Here is an 18,156-nt window from a genome sequence, read left to right as displayed (position 1 = left end):
TTTAGTTAATTCAATTGGAAGTTATCAAAGCTCTATAGCAATTGCCGATCAGTTGTTAGAAAGTATTAGATTGACGGTAACAGTCAGTCAGATTAGGCTTTAGGTAAACAAAAATAAAAATAAATAAACACTGGCTGTTGTTGACAAGCATATTCAGTATATATACTGTAATGAAACAGCAGGGAGCAGGTTCCGAACCCTCGACCTTCAAGCCCGAAGTCCGGCGCACTATCGACTGTGCCGCAAAAGCATTCTCGAGCAGCAGAGTCGATTTCCGCGCTTATGAACCCAGGGTCGTTACAATACATATTAATATTTAATTCAGTGATTAAAATTACTACCCCATCCTCAGTAGCCTATTCCAGCAGGCTATTGGGAAACATAAGCACTTTTTACCTTGAAATCGCCAAACTATTCATGTTGAATAAATGAGTCTGTTAATTTGAACTAAGCAAGCTGCTAAATCATCTTACATATATTTTGCCTAGGCTACTGTAGACTAACTGAAGATGTACAGTAGGCCTATAAGAGGCTATAAGCTACCTGCATCTATCTAAGCAAACCATGGCAAAGTTGAATTACAATCAGAAACCCAGATAGTCTGTCGTCTGCTTATGCCTATTGAAATGACAAGTCAACCTCGGGAAATGGGCCATTTTATAACTGTTTGTAGTCTTAACATCTGGCACATAATAACGGCACAATTGCCAGAAAATAGCCTAACATTTAAAAAAAAAGTTTATCCAAGTGTTTCTTGGTCAGAGATTTTGAGATCCTCTCTCCAACTTTCATGACTCAAAGTCTCCTGTCGGATTTATCTATAGTTATGCACATGCGCAAAAGGGATTTATTTAAGCAATAACGCACGAGGAGGTGTGGTATATGGCCAATATACCACGGCTAAGGGCTGTTCTACGCACGACGCATCACGGAGTGCCTGGACACAGCCCTTAGCCGTGGTATATTGGCCATATAGCACAAACCCACAAGGTGCCTTACTGCTATTATTATTATTATTATTATTATTATTTATTATTATTTATTTTAAAAAAATGTATTGAACCTTTCTTTAACTAGGCAAATTCTAAACTGGTTACCAATGTAATTAGAGCAGTGAAAGTGGTATACGGTCTGATAGACCACGGCTGTCAGCCAATCAGCATTCAGGGCTCGAACCACCGCAATGCGTCATGCCTAAGAACAGCCCTTAGCCGTAGTATATTTGCCATATACCACACCCCCTCATGCCTTATTGCTTAATTAAAAACCGGTTCAAGCCCTGAATGCTGATTGACTGAAAGCTGTGGTATATCAGACCATTTATCATAGGTATGACAAAAAATAACTTTTACGTTGTTTTTATGTTGTTTATAATAGCAATAAGGCACCCTGGGGGTTTGTGATATATGGCCAATATACCACAGCTAACGGACTCCGCTTTGCGTCATGCTTAAGAACAGCCGTTAGCCGTGGTATATTGGCCATATGTAACCGATGTGAAATGGCTAGTTAGTTAGCGGTGGTGCGCGCTAACAGCGTTTCAATCAGTGACGTCACTCGCTCTGAGACTTGAAGTAGGGTTTCCCCTTGCGTTGCAAGGGCCGCGGCTTTTGTGGCGCGATGGGTAACGATGCTTCGTGGGGTGTCAGTTGTTGATGTGTGCAAGGGTCCCTGGTTCGAGCCCGGGTTGAGGCGAAGAGAGGGACGGAACCTACACTGTTACACATATACAATATCCCCTCATGTCTTAGTCCTTAATCAGCAGTCAAACAAGTTAAATCGACATCCATTGATGGAAAATGATCTGGTGAGTAAGTTATATTTAGTCTCCAATGTTTATTGAAAACATAAATACATTTGCGTAATGAGTACTTGTTGTCTCTCAAATACATCCTTACAGTTGTTGGCTAGCTAGTTAGCCATATTAGCAATTGACATGAAATCGGTCAAACTAGACGGGGATGAAGAACATGATGACACGAGTCTAAACCAGCCACTTAAGATTCCCCAAATGGCACATTCTTGTCATTCTTGCTAGCAATCTGGCTATCCAGAATCACAACAACAGTTTTGCATTCATTTTGGCATTGTAACGAAATTATGGCAAGATATTCATAGTTTTATCATTGTTAATATTCTTGATGACTTTTGTTTTTTTTTATGGGAGAATGCGCTGCTTGGTTTCCTTAACTATAGTAAGGATAACAAAAAAATGTTACCTCATAAATCTATTTGTGCTAATGGAAAAATGTCATATTCATAAATGTAAATTCACTAATAAAAAAACACTCTTCCATGTTTTCTATGAGGAATTCGATCAGTACATTAAGACTATTCTACATTCTTCCAATAAGAAAGCCGTTAAAACAATCAATATGTGTGTATCTTTTAAGGTCTTTGAATAATGTGTCATTTGTTGTACCCCCTAGCATATGTTATCATTGTCTGTTTGTATACTTCTTGTGTGGTTTTTCTCCAAAATATAAATAAAAGAACAATGAGACAGATATTTCACCAGATGTATACATGTGAAGCATCCGGTTGGTGTTTCCACTCACTTCCAAATATGGTAATATGGTGATGAGCTGAAGCCCAGTGGCCGGCAGTTGAAGAAGATGAAGCGAGATGGATTTTTGCCGACATTTTGCACATTTTTTCATCGATGAAAGATTTGATCTCCATGCAGTTTTCTGTTTCCAAAACTAGAATCTGTAACAGAATGGACTGCATTTTGTAGACTTTTACAGTGCAAGGGCGAATTGAGTTATTCCCAGTGGTGGAAAAAGTACCCAATACTCATACTTGAGTAAAAGTAAAAATACTTAAATAGAAAATGACTCAAGTAAAAGTCAACCACTAAATACTCCTTTAGTAAAAGTCTAAAAGTATTTGGTTTTAAATATACTTAAGTATCAAAAGTAAATGTAGGTGCTAAAATATACTTAAGTATCAAAAGTAAAAGTACAAATAATAAATAAATAAAATCCTTATATTAAGCAAACCAGACAGCACAACTGTCTTGTTTTTTATTTATTTATGGATAGCCCGGGTCACACTCAGACATTATTTACAAACAAAGCATTTGTGTTTAGTGAGTCCACCAGATCAGTGTCAGTAGGGATGACCAGGGATGTTAAGTACTTTACACCACTGGTTATTCCACACACGCGCCTCTCAGAGTAGGCGTTCCCTAACGGAAATATGCAAACAAATGCTACAACACGCCAATAGGATCTGACTAGCTCGTGCTTGGCTCTGCCCATCTCCAGTCTGGTTTATTCCCACTATGATTCATTCATCTTGGGTTAGTTTTAAAAATCTTTAGAAAAATAACTCGCGTGCAGTGTTTTGATTGGCCCTCATGTTTTCCAAACCGGAAATGGCATCCGTTCGGAATTGACAGCACTCCCGAAGATGGCGGGGGTGTTTGAGGTGGAGGTTGATGGTATAGAACACGATCATGGACTCGGACATCACGATGAACGAAATCAGGTTAGGGTACCACATGTGTTACCGTTGTAGAATCAGAAAACAACAAATAGCGTGAATTGTAAAGTGCTCAAATTGCGTTGCAGCCAATATGGACGAGACCTGCCTCTTGCACCGGCTAGTAAACGTCACACGATGTTAGCTTTGCTAGTTAACTTCCCAGTTCTCTTCCCTTTTAGCTAGACAGGTAGGAGGATATCATTGAGTGCATTTCTCTATTGAGTGCATTAGGAAACCAAGTATATTATAGTGCAGTCAGCTAAAACACAAACGTACAACTTCAAGGGCCATCATCATCACGCCCTTGTATTGTACGTGGTAGCTGATAGCTAACGTTAGCAAACTATTTAGCTAGGTTGCTATATAAGTAGCCACAGATAGCTAACTAAATTGATCATTCTGGTTTAGCTGCCAATTTGCTGCCTTTGCTTGACAACCCGTTTCCTATTTCAATAGCATCAATGATGTAGCAGTAGCTAATACTCATTAGATGTCACGCCATGTAATAGCTGATGTGGCAAACAGAGTCAAAGGTCATCTAGTTGACGCATAATCCATCCTCTGTCCAGGTAGCGCGAACTCTCTAAAAACTGTTTTGGACCAAAGGCTAGTGTTCTCACCATTTAGCAATAATGGACAGAAACTGTGCCTATGCTCTTTGTTGGCCAGCAGGGTTCATCCCTTTTAGTATTCACATGTCTGTCCACTACCAACAGCCTCCCAACCCACATGATCAGAATACAGACTGATTTAAAATTAACATTTTTGATGCAATAATTGTCGTTTGTAGATATATTGTGACTGTTTAATTCAGAGGTTCTATGTAAATGCATTTATATGTAGATTTCTTACTAATTGATGTAGAAGCATTTGGAATAATTGTGAATGTCTGTTTTTTTTTTTCTTCACTTTAGGTCGACTTGACCCATCTGTCACCGGAGGAGAAGTGGAGGTCAGTCTCTTCACAATTATTCATTCTGACTGCAAGTTAGTCGGAAGTTTACATACACCTCAGCCAAATACATTTAAACTCTGTTTTTCACAATTCCTGACATTTAATCCTAGTAAAAATTCCCTGTTTTAGGTCAGTTAGGATCACCACTTAATTTTAAGAATGTGAAATGTCAGAATAATAGTAGAGTGATTTATTTCAGCTTTTATTTAATTCATCACATTCCCAGTGGGTCAGAAGTTTACATACACTTAATTAGTATTTGGTAGCATTGCCTTTAAATTGTTTAACTTGGGTCAAACGTTTCGGGGTAGCCTTCCACAAGCTTCCCACAATAAGTTGGGTGAATTTTGGCCCATTCCTCCTGACAGAGCTGGTGTAACTGAGTCAGGTTTGTAGGCCTCCTTTTTCACACACGCTTTTTCAGTTCTGCATCACAAATTTTATATAGGATTGAGGTCAGGGGTTTGTGATGGCCACTCCAATACCGTGACTTTGTTGTCCTTAAGCCATTTTGCCACAACTTTGGAAGTATGCTTGGGGTCATTGTCTATTTGGAAGACCCATTTGTGACTAAGCTTTAACTTCCTGACTGATGTCTTGAGATGTTGCTTCAATATATCCACATAATTTTCCTCCCTCATGATACCATCTATTTTGTGAAGTGCACCAGTCCCTCCTGCAGCAAAGCACCCCCACAACATTATGCTGCCACCCCCGTGCTTCGCGGTTGGGATGATGATCTTCGGCTTGCAAGCCTCCCCCTTTTTCCTCCAAACATAACAATGGTCATTATGGCCAAACAGTTCTATTTTTGTTTCATCAGACCAGAGGACATTTCTCCAAAAAGTACGATCTTTGTCCCCATGTGCAGTTGTAAACCGTAGTCTGGCTTTTTTAAGGCGGTTTTGGAGCAGTGGCTTCATCCTTGCTGAGCGGCCTTTCAGGTTATGTCGATATAGGACTCGTTTTACTGTGGATATAGATACTTTTGTACCTGTTTCCTCCAGCATCTTCACAAGGTCCTTTTGTGTTGTTCTGGGATTGATTTGCACATTTCGCACCAAAGTATGTTCATCTCTAGGAAGGAGACGCGTTCTGTCTCCTGAGCAGTATGACGGCTGCGTGGTCCAATGGTGTTTATACTTGCGTACTATTGTTTGTACAGATGAACGTGGTACCTTCAGACATTTGGAAATTTCTCGCAAGGATGAACCAGACATGTGGAGGTCTACAATTTATTTTTCTGAGGTCTTGGGTGATTTGTTTTGATTTTCCCATTATGTCAAGCAAAAAGGCACAGAGTTTGAAGGTAGGCCTTGAAATACATCCACAGGTACACCTCCAATTGACTCAAATTATGTCAATTAGCCTATCAGAAGCTTCTAAAGACATGACATAAATTCCAGAAAATTTCCAAGCTGTTTAAAGGCACAGTCAACTTAATGTATGTAAACTTCTGACCCACTGGAATTCTATACAGTGAGTTATAAATGAAATAATCTGTCTGCAAACAATTGGAAACATTACTTGTCATGCACAAAGTAGATGTCCTAACCAACTTTCCAAAACGATAGTTTGTTAACAAGAAATGTGTGGAGTGGTTGAAAAACAAGTTTTAATGACTCCAACCTAAGTGTATGTAAACTTCTGACTTCAGCTGTTCGTCACAAAAGTTAAGTCAGGTTCAACATGATCTTATTTTGATGTAGTTTGATTATTGATATACTGTAGAGCCCTTAGGTTATCAATGTTTCCTACCATTGGAAACTAGTATGAATGTAACTATTATAAGAATCTATCCAGATACTTAGTGATTGATCATATTGGATACCCAGGCCTGAGCACTAGGTTGTTTGTAGTATATATATATATATGTGTGTGTGTGTGTCTTCATAGGTTGGAGCATGCCAGGATGCATGCAAAACACAAGGGCCATGAGGCCATGCACGCTGAGATGGTGCTGATCCTCATTGTCACCCTGGTCATCGCCCAGCTGGTCCTTGTGCAATGGAAACAGAGGCACCCCAAGTCCTACAATGTAAGACACACAGACAATCTCTCCCACACACTGCACAGTCATGCTCACTCAGACACACAAACACACGCTGACTTGCGCGCAGAAGACGAAATAGACAGCATGCCCTGCAAATCATATAAATCACAGTTCACGTACTGTACAGACAAAACGTCCACAGACCAGCTTCTTCAAATGGACACAGTCTGGTTCTCGGGGTTATTCAGCCTCAAATTGAACTGAGTGTCTGTGTGCGTCAGTACTTTAAAATGTGTGTTCTCTTCTAGCTGGTGACTCTGTTCCAGATGTGGGTGGTTCCTCTGTACTTCACCACCAAGCTTCACTGGTGGAGGTTCCTTGTCACGTGGTTCATCTTCTCTGTGGTCACTGCATACGTTACCTACCGGGCCACACGTAAGCCACTGGAGTGCACTACACCTAGGTAAGGTCCCATATACAAGGCCAGGTAGTGTCTACACACACCCATATGACCTGCCAACATGCACGCATTTTGCGTACCAACTACGCAATTCTCTGTCCATGTACGAGATCCGAGTTAAAAGTATGCAGAAATGAATAGGGCCTTATTTTTTTAAACATTTTAAAATCCACTGAGTAAATCTAACATCCCGATTCCCGAGCTGCAACACACAGACATGTACGGAGTTTGTGTCAACGGACATGGAGATGAATACATTATTGGACGTAGCTACCCGTGTCTGCCCCTCCTCTTTGTTGTGATGCTGAGTTTACCGACTGTCAACTGTACGTAAACACATGGACAAATCCATTTTCGACTCTGTGTGTTGTGGAAAGGTAAACACTAATCACATTTGCTAGTGAAATAAATGAAATACAAATACGAAAAATAACTGGTCGCATTTGTGCCAGTGTGATATACATTTAATTCTGCGTCCCGTTCGTTGTATTTTCCACGTAACATTACGAGGATCACGCAACCTGACAGACTAACTGTAATTATGATCCATGTTACAAAAAACATTACAAAAGTATAATCCAAAATAAATATAAGCATCTTGACATTAGATGGAGTCTGGAGTTTAGAAGATGAAGAATGAATGAGTGTCCGGTATCAGCTATAGAGGCAATGATTCTAAAATGCCTTTCCACTAGGTTTGAGATTTTATACATTTCTAAAATCTGAAATGATGTATGCGCTGCAAAGAAATCCAATAGGCACCTTTACATAGGCTGAAACAGCAGACTCTTCTAGCGAACAGCGTTCAGATTCTCTTTGCGCTAGCCTACTTAAGCTTTGTGTAGCCAGTTTGCGGTCTGTGTCGATGCGATCGTTTGTTTTTGTTTTTATGTTTTCAAATTATTTTGCTTTTAGTGTTGATTAGGAACTGTGTCTAAAAACCCAGTACTTGTGAGCTGGCCCTAGTGATTGGCCCTGTGTGGGAGGTGACAAGCATTCCTCTACTTTAGAGACTAAACTTGGGGGCATGTGCTAAGAAAAACATTATAGATAATTATCTCCATTCTACACTGTACATGTAATCTCCAAGAATAAAGCCCCTTTGTGATTAGATCATGTTACTGACTTTTACCATATGTGTAAATGGAAACCTTTTATAGACTTGATTTGGTACAAATCGTGCAGGGGAAAGAACCCCAATTCGGCGAGGGCTATGCGCGCGAGTTGAATCTCCAATTTGCCAATTGCATCTAGTACTCTAAAAAGTTGGACAGGGTTGGAAGGTCTGGATACCTCCATAATATACAGAATGCCTAGGTGATGCATGATGAAATGGTCATGGTAAGAGGTCAAAAGCCTCAAACCCAACCTGTCTTGCAGTAAGTGCTACTTTAGTCAAAGAACGGATCTATGTTTCTTCACATTCACCTCAGTTAGCTGAAATATGTCTGAATGTTCGCTTGTTTCTGTGGACAGGCTGGTCTACAAATGGTTCCTTCTCCTCTACAAGATCAGCTATGCCACAGGGATAGTGGGCTACTCTGTTGTCATGTTTACACTGTTTGGCATTAACTTGATATTTAGGTAAGTTCTAGTTATTTCTTGGAACAATTGTGTATTTATGGACAATACCAGTGGTTAACAAGGATCATCCTTGTGTAGTTAGTCATTTTATTTCAGAATCCTTTAAGTACGTTTTGATTTATAGAAGTGGCGCCGGAGCTTTCTTTGAGAAGCTGTAACGTTTTAATCATGTTGATATTGATGTTTATTTTCAGAATAAAGCCAGAGGATGCAATGGATTTTGGTGTGTCCTTGCTGTTCTATGGTCTGTACTATGGTGTCCTGGGTAGGGACTTTGCTGAAATGTGTGCAGACGTCATGGCATCGACAGTGGGGGTAAGTATCCAGGGCCTGTCAAGTTGCTAGTTGTACAACATTATTTGTTGTAAAAGCTGTGAATTTGTCCAGCAACATTACATTGTATCTCTGTCTTCTCTAGTACTACAGTGCGTCTGGAATGCCCACCAAGCACCTCTCTGACAGTATCTGCGCTGTGTGTGGCCAGCCCATTCTGGTCGACGTCAGCGAGGAGGGAATCATCGAGAACACCTACAGACTATCCTGCAACCATGTGTATCCTTTATCATCTAAGAAATATTCTCTAGATAAATATGCATGTTGGAGCGTGATGTTGTGGTAGAACTGGTTTGTCTGTTGCATAAAAGCTGTAACTGTCAGTGTGTCATGGAAGACGTGGTGTACGAACACAAAAGCCAAAGGGAAATTGACCAAACAAACATGCGCATGAGATGTGACTGTTGAACATCAGTAACACTGTACCATGTGCCTATCTCACTTCCTGTTTCTATAAATAATGGTGCCCTACGTCGTTTCCTGTAATGACTCCCTGTACTAGTCTTCCATGAGGTGAATTGTCACATGTTTTATGGCATTTGTGGTTTCTATGTTCACATTGAGGACATCATATTTTAATAGCTTACTGGTCTGAGCTTACTGATATGGTTATTACAGTGTGCCACAGCGAAGTAGGAAAAAAACATCCAGTATTCTGTATTTTACCAAGCAGTGAGCTATGCCTACAGCATTTGACCAGATTTTACCTAAAGTTTCATATTTGGCCATATTTTGCAGTTATTCTCATGTTTTTTTTTTAGGTTGAATGCACACACATGTAACACCACCCCTCCACCTTCTACCTGGCTCCTTAACTCTCTGCCTCAGATTCCATGAGTTCTGCATACGAGGATGGTGCATCGTGGGAAAGAAGCAGACATGCCCGTACTGTAAAGAGAAGGTGGACCTGAAGAGAATGTTCAGTAACCCGTATCCTTTACTCTTCTGCTCTCATGAGGGTTTGATGTCTAATATGTACCTCTTTCATATTGTGTATGTCTCTGTCTTTTGCTTTCATGTTGCAATTTGTCTCAGTCATTGACTCATTATTTCTGTTGGTTAGCACGACAGTACAGAGGGTTACACAGTACAGAGGTCGTTAGTTTCACTCTGCTTGTCCATGATGGGAATAGGTTGTGTTACCTATAAATGCTGCAGTATAAGTTATAAGCAGTAAGTTTACGCTGATGTTGTTCATGGGAACTTTGACCTACATTTACATGTAAACACAAACTGGAACAGGACATTATGGGAAGGGTGGCTTTGTCTCCATGGAGACGCATTGAGTTATATAACCTAGTTCCTGTTAGCGGCTGTAGAAACTGTCAACGTTAGTAGCTGCTGCCTCTTCTGCTTTAGAGGTGACACATCGTGTTACCATGGAGAACTTCTACCATACACCTCCCAAATCCTTTCTTGACAACATAGCATACATATTTAATTTCACACACTTTCAATTAAAACTACACCCTAGGGCGAAGAGATGATCCTATGGTTTTAAAAAGGCTAGGATATAGTTATTGGAAGATGTTATTGTCCATTCTCCACTATCAAGCCTGATTCTAGTAAGGTCCTGAAAGATATCACAATATATTATCACAGACTGGATATGTGAATTGGTTTGTAAGGGTTTGGTTCGGGGGTGGGGTCGTCACTTGTTTATATCTCCTTGACCCATAATATGAAGCTGGGAGAAGCCACATGTCATGTATGGACAACTCCTGGACTGGCTCCGCTACCTTGTTGCTTGGCAACCCGTAATCATTGGACTTGTGCAAGGCATCAACTATATCCTGGGCCTGGAGTGATCTGGGAAAGTGGAGGAGAGGGACACACAAGCCGTATGGAGATGGAAGATACTGCACTGGTCTGTCTGAGGGAGACTTGGAGGCCTCACCATGGACTCTACGAACATCTATTATAAACTGTGTCTATACCTGTACTATTTGTATAGATTTATAGGCACATAGTATCTGTATTTAAGATTTATTTGAATTTTACAAGTAATCTGGGTTTAGATGTCGGTTTCATTTTTGTTTAGTCAGTCACAACTAAAACACATGCAGTGTACATTTCATAGCTTAGTAAAATGGTTCTCTGTTTTTTCATGGAGATGCTTTTTCCCAAAATAATTTGTCTTAACTTGTTGATATTTGTTGGATTCTATGGCGATGAGTAGTTAACACTGCTCAGATGGATGAGTGGAGCGTTGCAGAGTGACAGTCGTTTTGTGTGTTAAATCTGCGCCTTTTGTTAGTGAAGGTCCTGGTTGAATGTGGCTGCTGGGGGGAGTTTCTGGTTCCTCAGGAGCACTAGTCTCAGACAGTGTATCCTATCCTACTACAGTCATATTTTTAAGAAGGGCACTGCTTTCTCCAATATGCCCTCCTTATACCTCCCTCAGATGGCCTCTCCTGTCTGTATTCAGCCCAGATGGCTCTCCAGGAACAGATACTGTAAAAGACAGTGTGTGCAAGAAGGTGAATAACATTAGATCATTTCGGTTGTGTTGACTTTCTTGTCATGTTTTTGTTCTGTTAATAAACGTGACACAGTCAAGATCAGGTATAGACATTTACTTAATTTAGACCCGATTTACGAATAGAATAGCTCATGACCTGGGGGATTTTGAATATACCTTTTTGTATATACCTTCCTGTATGTCTATTTCTGGGAAAGAAACTTACCAGACGGAAACCACCGTATCAGGATTGGGGGTCGCCCACTGAAATATTGTGTTGTCAGTTCTGAGAAAATACAGCATGTTAAAAAAAAAAATTAATCTGTATTCAACCCCAGTATTTCACATTTGTTAAATGATTCATGTTCATGTGTTAAATGAATCACACTTCATTTTATGCTTTGTAGATATAGGACGCATGATAAACATGACTTGATTGTGTCAAAAGCCACCCTATTGAGTCTGCCATAAATAAGCATATTAACTTGCGCACAGGGAATTCCCTCTGTGTGTGTGTGCTAGTGTGCATGTTTATTTAGGGTGGGTGGTTGAAGAGGAAGTGATTGTGTATATATAGTAAGTACATGAGGTAGTGTTGTTAGAACCAGCATTTGTTGACCATCTCACAGCAGTCAGACAGAAGCCCAGTATGAAGTTAACAATTTCTCTCACAGGTAAGCGATCTAACATTCTCACACACACCTTCACTGATGTATGTTGACTATGGGTATATGATTACTTTCTGCTGCATATGTATCTACATTTCTATGTGTCTGTGTGCCTGTTACGTAATGGCTTAGGGTGTGTTCTGTCTCTTCACTCCAGCTTTTCTGGGATTTTTCTGGGTCCTGCACTCAGAGGTCTCTACAGGTGTGTGTGTCTGTATCAGCCTGCCTACATGATTTTTCAACATTTCAAAATGTCTCTAACGTCAATTGTTATTGTCTAGATAACACAGAGGTGCCATCTCCCAGAATTATCCAGCCCATAAGGTCCAGAATAGGAGCTGTTCTAGGTAAGGAATTCAGCTATCTCACAGTTTTTATTAAAATGGTAATATCAATCATGGCCATGGATACTCTGAAGTGTTTATAATCACAGAACCCCTAGTCTTCACTGTGATTTAGAACTTGGGTTCTGGGTGTATGGTCTGATAATTATATTCTGGTGTAGATAAGGACCAGTTTTTGGCAAACAGGATGTGCTTGTCATACACAGGAAAGCGGTTGGTTATTGACTGTAAGGCAGACCCAGGCCTTCCTGATGACTTTACACTTGTCTACTGGCTGGTCAATGGGACATTCCCAGAGGTAGCCTACACTGATGGCAGAGTATCAGAAACAGAAGAGTAAGTACTGGGGTTTGCATCACATGTAGACATTATTGGAAGCTTTGAAACCTTTGCCAAACCATGACTCTTACGCGCGTAGAGTAGGCAAAGTGTTCTGTTCAGCTCTTGTACTATATAATATGTGGAAGGAGTGTTGGCTAAGTGTTATAAATGTGTTGGTTTCAGATCAGTTTCAGAGGATGGCAGGGTGATCCAGAGGAGTCTGGTGTTTAAGAGCGTGACTGCAGAGGACTTCAGGTCCACCTTTACCTGTGTGATAAACAGCCCGGCTGGGCTTGACCAAAGGACTGTCACACTGATGGCCAATCACAAGGCTATATTTCCCCCTCTTTCACCCACTCCCAACACCAAACCGAGGAGAGAACAATGAGAAAAGACATAGGAAAAAGGACCAAAGAAAAAAACACTAGCAAGAAATGAGATGACGGATGGACTTAGTCCACTCATGTATCATCCATAGTTCAGCGAAAAAGACAATGAACACTTACTGACAAAAAGCCCTTCTATTGCTCTATCTAGTGGCAATAGTCAAGTATGGATTCTAATGCAATAATCTTGAAGACTCAAAAGAAACTGACGACTAAGAAAGCATGGATGAAAAAGAATACATTAAAATTGTGACCATACACATTTGTTTAATGAACTGACTTTCACAACTGTAACCTAGTTTAAAGACAATTTAGTTCAAGGGAACTTCTCTTCATCTGCCATTATTCTTTCACATCTCTTAGAAATGGATTAAGTTGTGTTTTATCATGACAAAGCAACACCATACATGTCCTGGAAGTAGGCAGCCATTGCAAATAAGATTGCATCATGTCATTTGTGTAAACCTTGTAAACACATACCAAGCATTGATAAGAGTGCGTTTACATTAGCTCACATTTATGTAAAGCATCATAATGACAATGTTATATTTTGTGTATAGTCAATACATGTGTAATGGCCTATAAATATACATTTTCAATGGCTTAATTGGTTTCACACATCCCTTTGACTCTTATTTTGATAACCCCTCACTTGTAGCCCAGTGACCTCACTGCCTCTCTTAGTAGTACTGCTACTGCCACCTTGTGGCTACTTTTCACATTACAGATTTGTACTTTTCCACAGATATGACTTTGTTACAAAGCAACCCTGAAGTATCCATATGTTTCTTCCCCAATTCCCTTAACCTAACAACACTCTCTTTGTCTTTATAAATACTGTCGTCAGAGTATTACCAGTCAGTGGTTATTCACAAAGTTAGAGCGGCTGTGGCTGCGAGCTTCAGCACCAACCCCTAGCAATTTTAGACAGCACTGCAGATTGGCGTTCCTGTCAGGGTGGTGGTTTTCTTTGATCTTCTTCTTGATGATGGAGGCTCTCAGAGACAGACGAGCACTTGCTCTTAATGGGTAGGAAGTGTTGCAGCAGCTCCTGATTGGCATTCTGGGCCATGCTCAAGAGGAAGCGCAGGTAGACATCCAGGTTTCCATCGGGGCTCTGCAGACTGGGGTTCTTGAACATGAGTGAGAACTTGCTTTTCAGCGGCTGCTCCAGGATGTTCTTCCCTGTGCACCTCCAGGTGAGGAACACTTAGAGGGCAGCCAGGTATTCCTGGATGGTGGGGTGGATGAAGCTCTGGACCTTCTCCTGGTACATGACAAACTGCTCAATCAGGAATTCAATGCACAGGCCACTCTTAGTGACAGCCTCAGCGACCTCCACCCCACAGTCTTTCCAGGTGGCCTTGCCAATGACTTTGGTTCTTCTCGAGCATTGTAAACGCCAGCTTGCCCAGCTTCATCAGAAAGTTCCTCTCCTCTTCTGGGGTGTGAGAGGCCGAGCCCCTGGCGCCACGCACACGCAGGTGCACCAAGAGCAAGTGGGTGTACATCAGGGTCAGCCCCTTGGGAAGCTCCACATCCGACCCCTTCTCCCTGAACTTGCGCTGGAACAGTCCGCACACCACCCAGCAGAACATGGGCAGATGGCACATGATGTGGAGGGTCTTGCAGGAGGTCAGGTGGGCGATCACCTTATCGGCCTGCGCCGGGTCCTCAAATCTCCTCCTGAAGTACTCCTTCTGTTCGTCAGTGAAACCGCGCACCTCCAACACCTGGTACACAGCTTCTGGGGCAGTCGACTGGAGATGAGCGGGCGGGAGAGCAGGTTGCCCCTGATCAGGTTGGTCAGCACCACATGCATCATGGCCAGCTCGGTGCTATCACACCAAGTCTCTGTGCGGTGAAAGTCCAGGGGACATGCATACTCGTCCAGCCCGTCAGACGAACATGACCTTGCCGTCGCCGCACTTGAAGGTGGGCAGCACCTTGGTCTCAGGATAGAGGGCATGGATGATCTCCAGGAGGCAGGTCTTTAGGTCCAGCATGAGGTTGAGCTCTTTGAAGGGCAGTGGGAACAGGAAGTAGACATGCTTGTGCTTCCGCTCCTCAGCCCAGTCCATAATGAACTTCTGCACAGCCACAGACTTCCCCACCCCGGCGATGCCGTTGGTGACTATAGATAGACCTGACATGCTTCTCTTGTCAAACTTTCTGACCTCGTTCTGGATATTGGGCCAGCGTTGCCTTCGTCTGTTATGTAGAGATCATTAAAGATACTGTCAAAGGCCTTATGCTCTCCCTGCTGGGCAAAGCACTCGTGCATACTGCTGTACTTCCTCAGCAGAGTGCGTCTCAGCTCATAACGCACCTCATCTGCACAGAGAAAATAGGGGAAAAGGAGACATTAAATGCACAATCTAATATATTTCCTCCTTTTCAATGGCCATTTCAAATACAGATATGCATGCATCTGTTGGTCAGATACCTTAAAAAAAGGTAGAGGCGTGGATCAGAAAACCAGTCAGTATCTGGTGTGACCACCATTTTCCTCATGCAGCACAACACATCTCCTTTGCATAGAGTTGATCAGGCTGTTGATTGTGGCCTGTGGAATGTTGTCCCTCTCCTCTTCGATGGCTGTGCGAAGTTGCTGGATATTAGCGGGAACTGGAACACACTGTCGTACATGTCAATCCAGAGCATCCCAAACATGCTCAATAGGTGACATGTCTGGTGAGTATGCAGGCCATGGAAGAACTGGGACATTTTCTCCATGGGACATTTTCAGCTTCCAGGAATTGTGTACAGATCCTTATGACATGGGGCCGTGCATTATCATGCTCAAACATGAGGTGATGGCGGCGGATGAATGGCACAACAATGGGCTTCAGGATCTCGTCACGGTATCTCTGCGCATTCAAATTGCCATCGATAAAATGTAATTGTGTTCGTTGTCCATAGCTTATGCCTGCCCATACCACAACCCCACTGCCACCATGGGGCACTCTGTTCAGAATGTTGTCATCCACAAACCGCTCGCACACAGGATGCCATACAAGGTGTCTGCGGTTGTGAGGCCGGTTGGACGTACAGCCAAATTCTCTAAAATGACGTTGGAGGCGGTTTATGGTAGATAAATAAACATTAAATTCTCTGGCAACAGCTCTGGTGGATATTTCTGCAGTCAGCATGCCTATTGCCCGCTCCCTCAAAACTTGAGACATCTGTGGCATTATGTTGTGCCTTTTATGGTCCACAGCACAAAGTGCACCTGTGTAATGATCATGCTGTTCATTCAGCTTCTTGATATGCCACACCTGTCAGGTGGATGGATTATCTTGGCAAAGGCAAAATGCTCACTGACAGGGATGTAAACCAATTTGTGTACAATATTTGAGAGAAAGAAGCTTTTTTTTTGCGTATGGAACATTTCTGGGATCTTTTATTTCAGCTTATGAAACATGACACCAACACTTTACATGTTGCGTTGATATTTTTGCTCAGTGTATATTACATTCATCAAATGAAATAAAGATGTGCATACCTCTTTTGCAAATGTCCCTGAGGAAGTCAGCCAGGCGCTTGAGGCCCATGTCCTTCGACAGGGCCTTGGTGAGCTGCAGGGCCACCTCTAGGTCATAACACTCCAGCAGCCTGTCCACCAAGTCACCATGTCCATGCCCTGGGGAGGAGCACTGAACAACTCTGGGTAACGCTTCCACAGCATGATCTTAAACTTCCTCAGATCATCCTTCCCCAGCTTCTCCAGTGTCTTTCTGATGGCCTGGGAACCACAGAATGAAATAAAAAGAAGAGCAATTCTCTAACTCATCAACCCAACTCTGGGAACATGTTGACATTTGTGGTAGAACATACAGTACATCAGCCCACCTTGAAGGTGAAGTCTACAGTCAGGGCAGGGTGCCTCTTCTCATCTGGGTTTTTGATCAGCTCTGGTCTTGGAGGAAGTTCCACTGCAGGAAACGTTGAGACCTGGAGAGGTGGTGGGAGATGAAACTACTACACATACTGGTGCATGAGCCTAAACACAGATATGACCATTTTGTAAACAAATGGAGCCGCGTAATTACACCATAAAAACACACTTGAACATAGTTTGCATCCTGTCTGTGACTGATCAAACATGGAGGACTGTTCTTACTTCCTGGTTCTGGTCTCACAGTCATCACTGTCCAAAGAGTAGCAGCTGGAGTAAGACTCTGTTCTTTGCTGCTGGACTCTGTACATAGAACATCTGTACATAGAACATCACATGGACAATGATCGAGCCTTTTTCACATCATGCCTACTAAACACACATCAAATATCAATGATTGAGGATGGATGATGAAAGGATCAAGACTTGGACAAACAGGAAACATTATTGTGGGCAATAATATGCGCCGTGTACATGGGTCACAGGCCATTGTCCAGGGAGGGTCTCCTTTCAGGCACATAGAAAGCCTCCTCTCCCTCATCAGACACAGAGATACTACTTCTTCCTCCGCCAGACACCCCCTCTCCAAATGGAAAACTGACATCTGATATTGTGTCCCCTCCATCATGCACCATCGTGTCAGCCCCTCACCCTGCCATCCTGGAGAACCTCAGGAGTACAGCTTCAGGGTCACAGTTCAAAGTCTGAAGTCAATGGCTACTTGACCAGTGCCAGACAGCACACACCTATGGATGTAATAAACACACACCTGTGGATGAAGGTTAAATATTGACGATAGATGAAATGCATGTAAATGACAGACTTGTTGCCACTTGCGAGTAGGCCTCTCTTACCATGAAGAAATTCATAAATACTGACATTTTCTGTTTCAGGTGAGCTTGTTTGGAAACCTCTCTGCTACTAAATGCACTTTTTGTCTCACTTCAATTTACTAAAACATCATATTTATTCATTCAAAATACACATAACACAACACTAGGGACAAAAATAATAACTCAAATGTCACAGCTCAAATTCTACATATTTGTCAAGACTAGAGACAAGGCCGTACAAAGATTTAGGTCCGACAAAGACGAAACTGCAATAGGTTAACTTCACTTTCAAAGGTACCTCCTACTCAGGGTTGCCAGGTCTAGTTGAAATTTCTAGCCCAATGATCTATCAAAACCCGCTCACGAGGCCTGAAAACTAGCCCAACATTTTGTGTTTGCAGCAAGAGAGGAGCTGCCACATTTATTTGATG

The 18,156-nt window shown here is 42.0% G+C and overlaps 2 protein-coding genes and 1 pseudogene across 4 annotated transcripts; 2 read left to right on the top strand and 1 right to left on the bottom strand.

Moving 5' to 3' along the window:
• Positions 1 to 1,642: 1,642 nt before the first annotated feature.
• LOC106567865 (RING finger protein 121) lies at positions 1,643 to 11,373 on the top strand. Of its 2 annotated transcripts, none has more exons than XM_014137693.2 (9): positions 1,643 to 1,807; positions 4,404 to 4,441; positions 6,341 to 6,482; positions 6,746 to 6,900; positions 8,374 to 8,481; positions 8,676 to 8,796; positions 8,900 to 9,033; positions 9,643 to 9,744; positions 10,502 to 11,373. In XM_014137693.2, exons 1-9 carry the CDS (start codon positions 1,793 to 1,795, stop codon positions 10,620 to 10,622), a joined length of 936 nt encoding a protein of 311 aa, XP_013993168.1. In that variant the 5' UTR covers positions 1,643 to 1,792; the 3' UTR covers positions 10,623 to 11,373. The 2 variants fall into 2 exon arrangements, with proteins under 2 accessions (XP_013993168.1, XP_013993167.1); XM_014137692.2 differs by lacking the exon at positions 1,643 to 1,807 and adding an exon at positions 3,222 to 3,492.
• A 372-nt stretch (positions 11,374 to 11,745) lies between these two features.
• On the top strand, positions 11,746 to 13,601 carry LOC106567866 (interleukin-18-binding protein). Of its 2 annotated transcripts, XM_045692269.1 has the most exons (5): positions 11,746 to 11,949; positions 12,101 to 12,145; positions 12,225 to 12,290; positions 12,494 to 12,623; positions 12,792 to 13,601. In XM_045692269.1, the coding sequence occupies exons 1-5, from the start codon at positions 11,925 to 11,927 to the stop codon at positions 12,994 to 12,996; spliced, it is 471 nt and encodes a 156-aa protein (XP_045548225.1). In that variant the 5' UTR covers positions 11,746 to 11,924; the 3' UTR covers positions 12,997 to 13,601. The 2 variants fall into 2 exon arrangements, with proteins under 2 accessions (XP_045548225.1, XP_013993169.1); XM_014137694.1 differs by lacking the exon at positions 12,101 to 12,145.
• Positions 13,602 to 13,625: 24 nt separating this feature from the next.
• On the bottom strand, positions 13,626 to 17,142 carry LOC106567867 (NLR family CARD domain-containing protein 3-like; annotated as a pseudogene).
• Positions 17,143 to 18,156: the final 1,014 nt, after the last annotated feature.

The sequence above is a fragment of the Salmo salar genome, chromosome ssa13 (assembly GCF_905237065.1).
Source record: "Salmo salar chromosome ssa13, Ssal_v3.1, whole genome shotgun sequence".
In the NCBI taxonomy this organism is placed as follows: domain Eukaryota; kingdom Metazoa; phylum Chordata; class Actinopteri; order Salmoniformes; family Salmonidae; genus Salmo; species Salmo salar.
The sequence above is the reverse complement of the archived record's forward strand: the minus strand, read 5'-3'. Positions and strand labels throughout refer to the sequence as shown.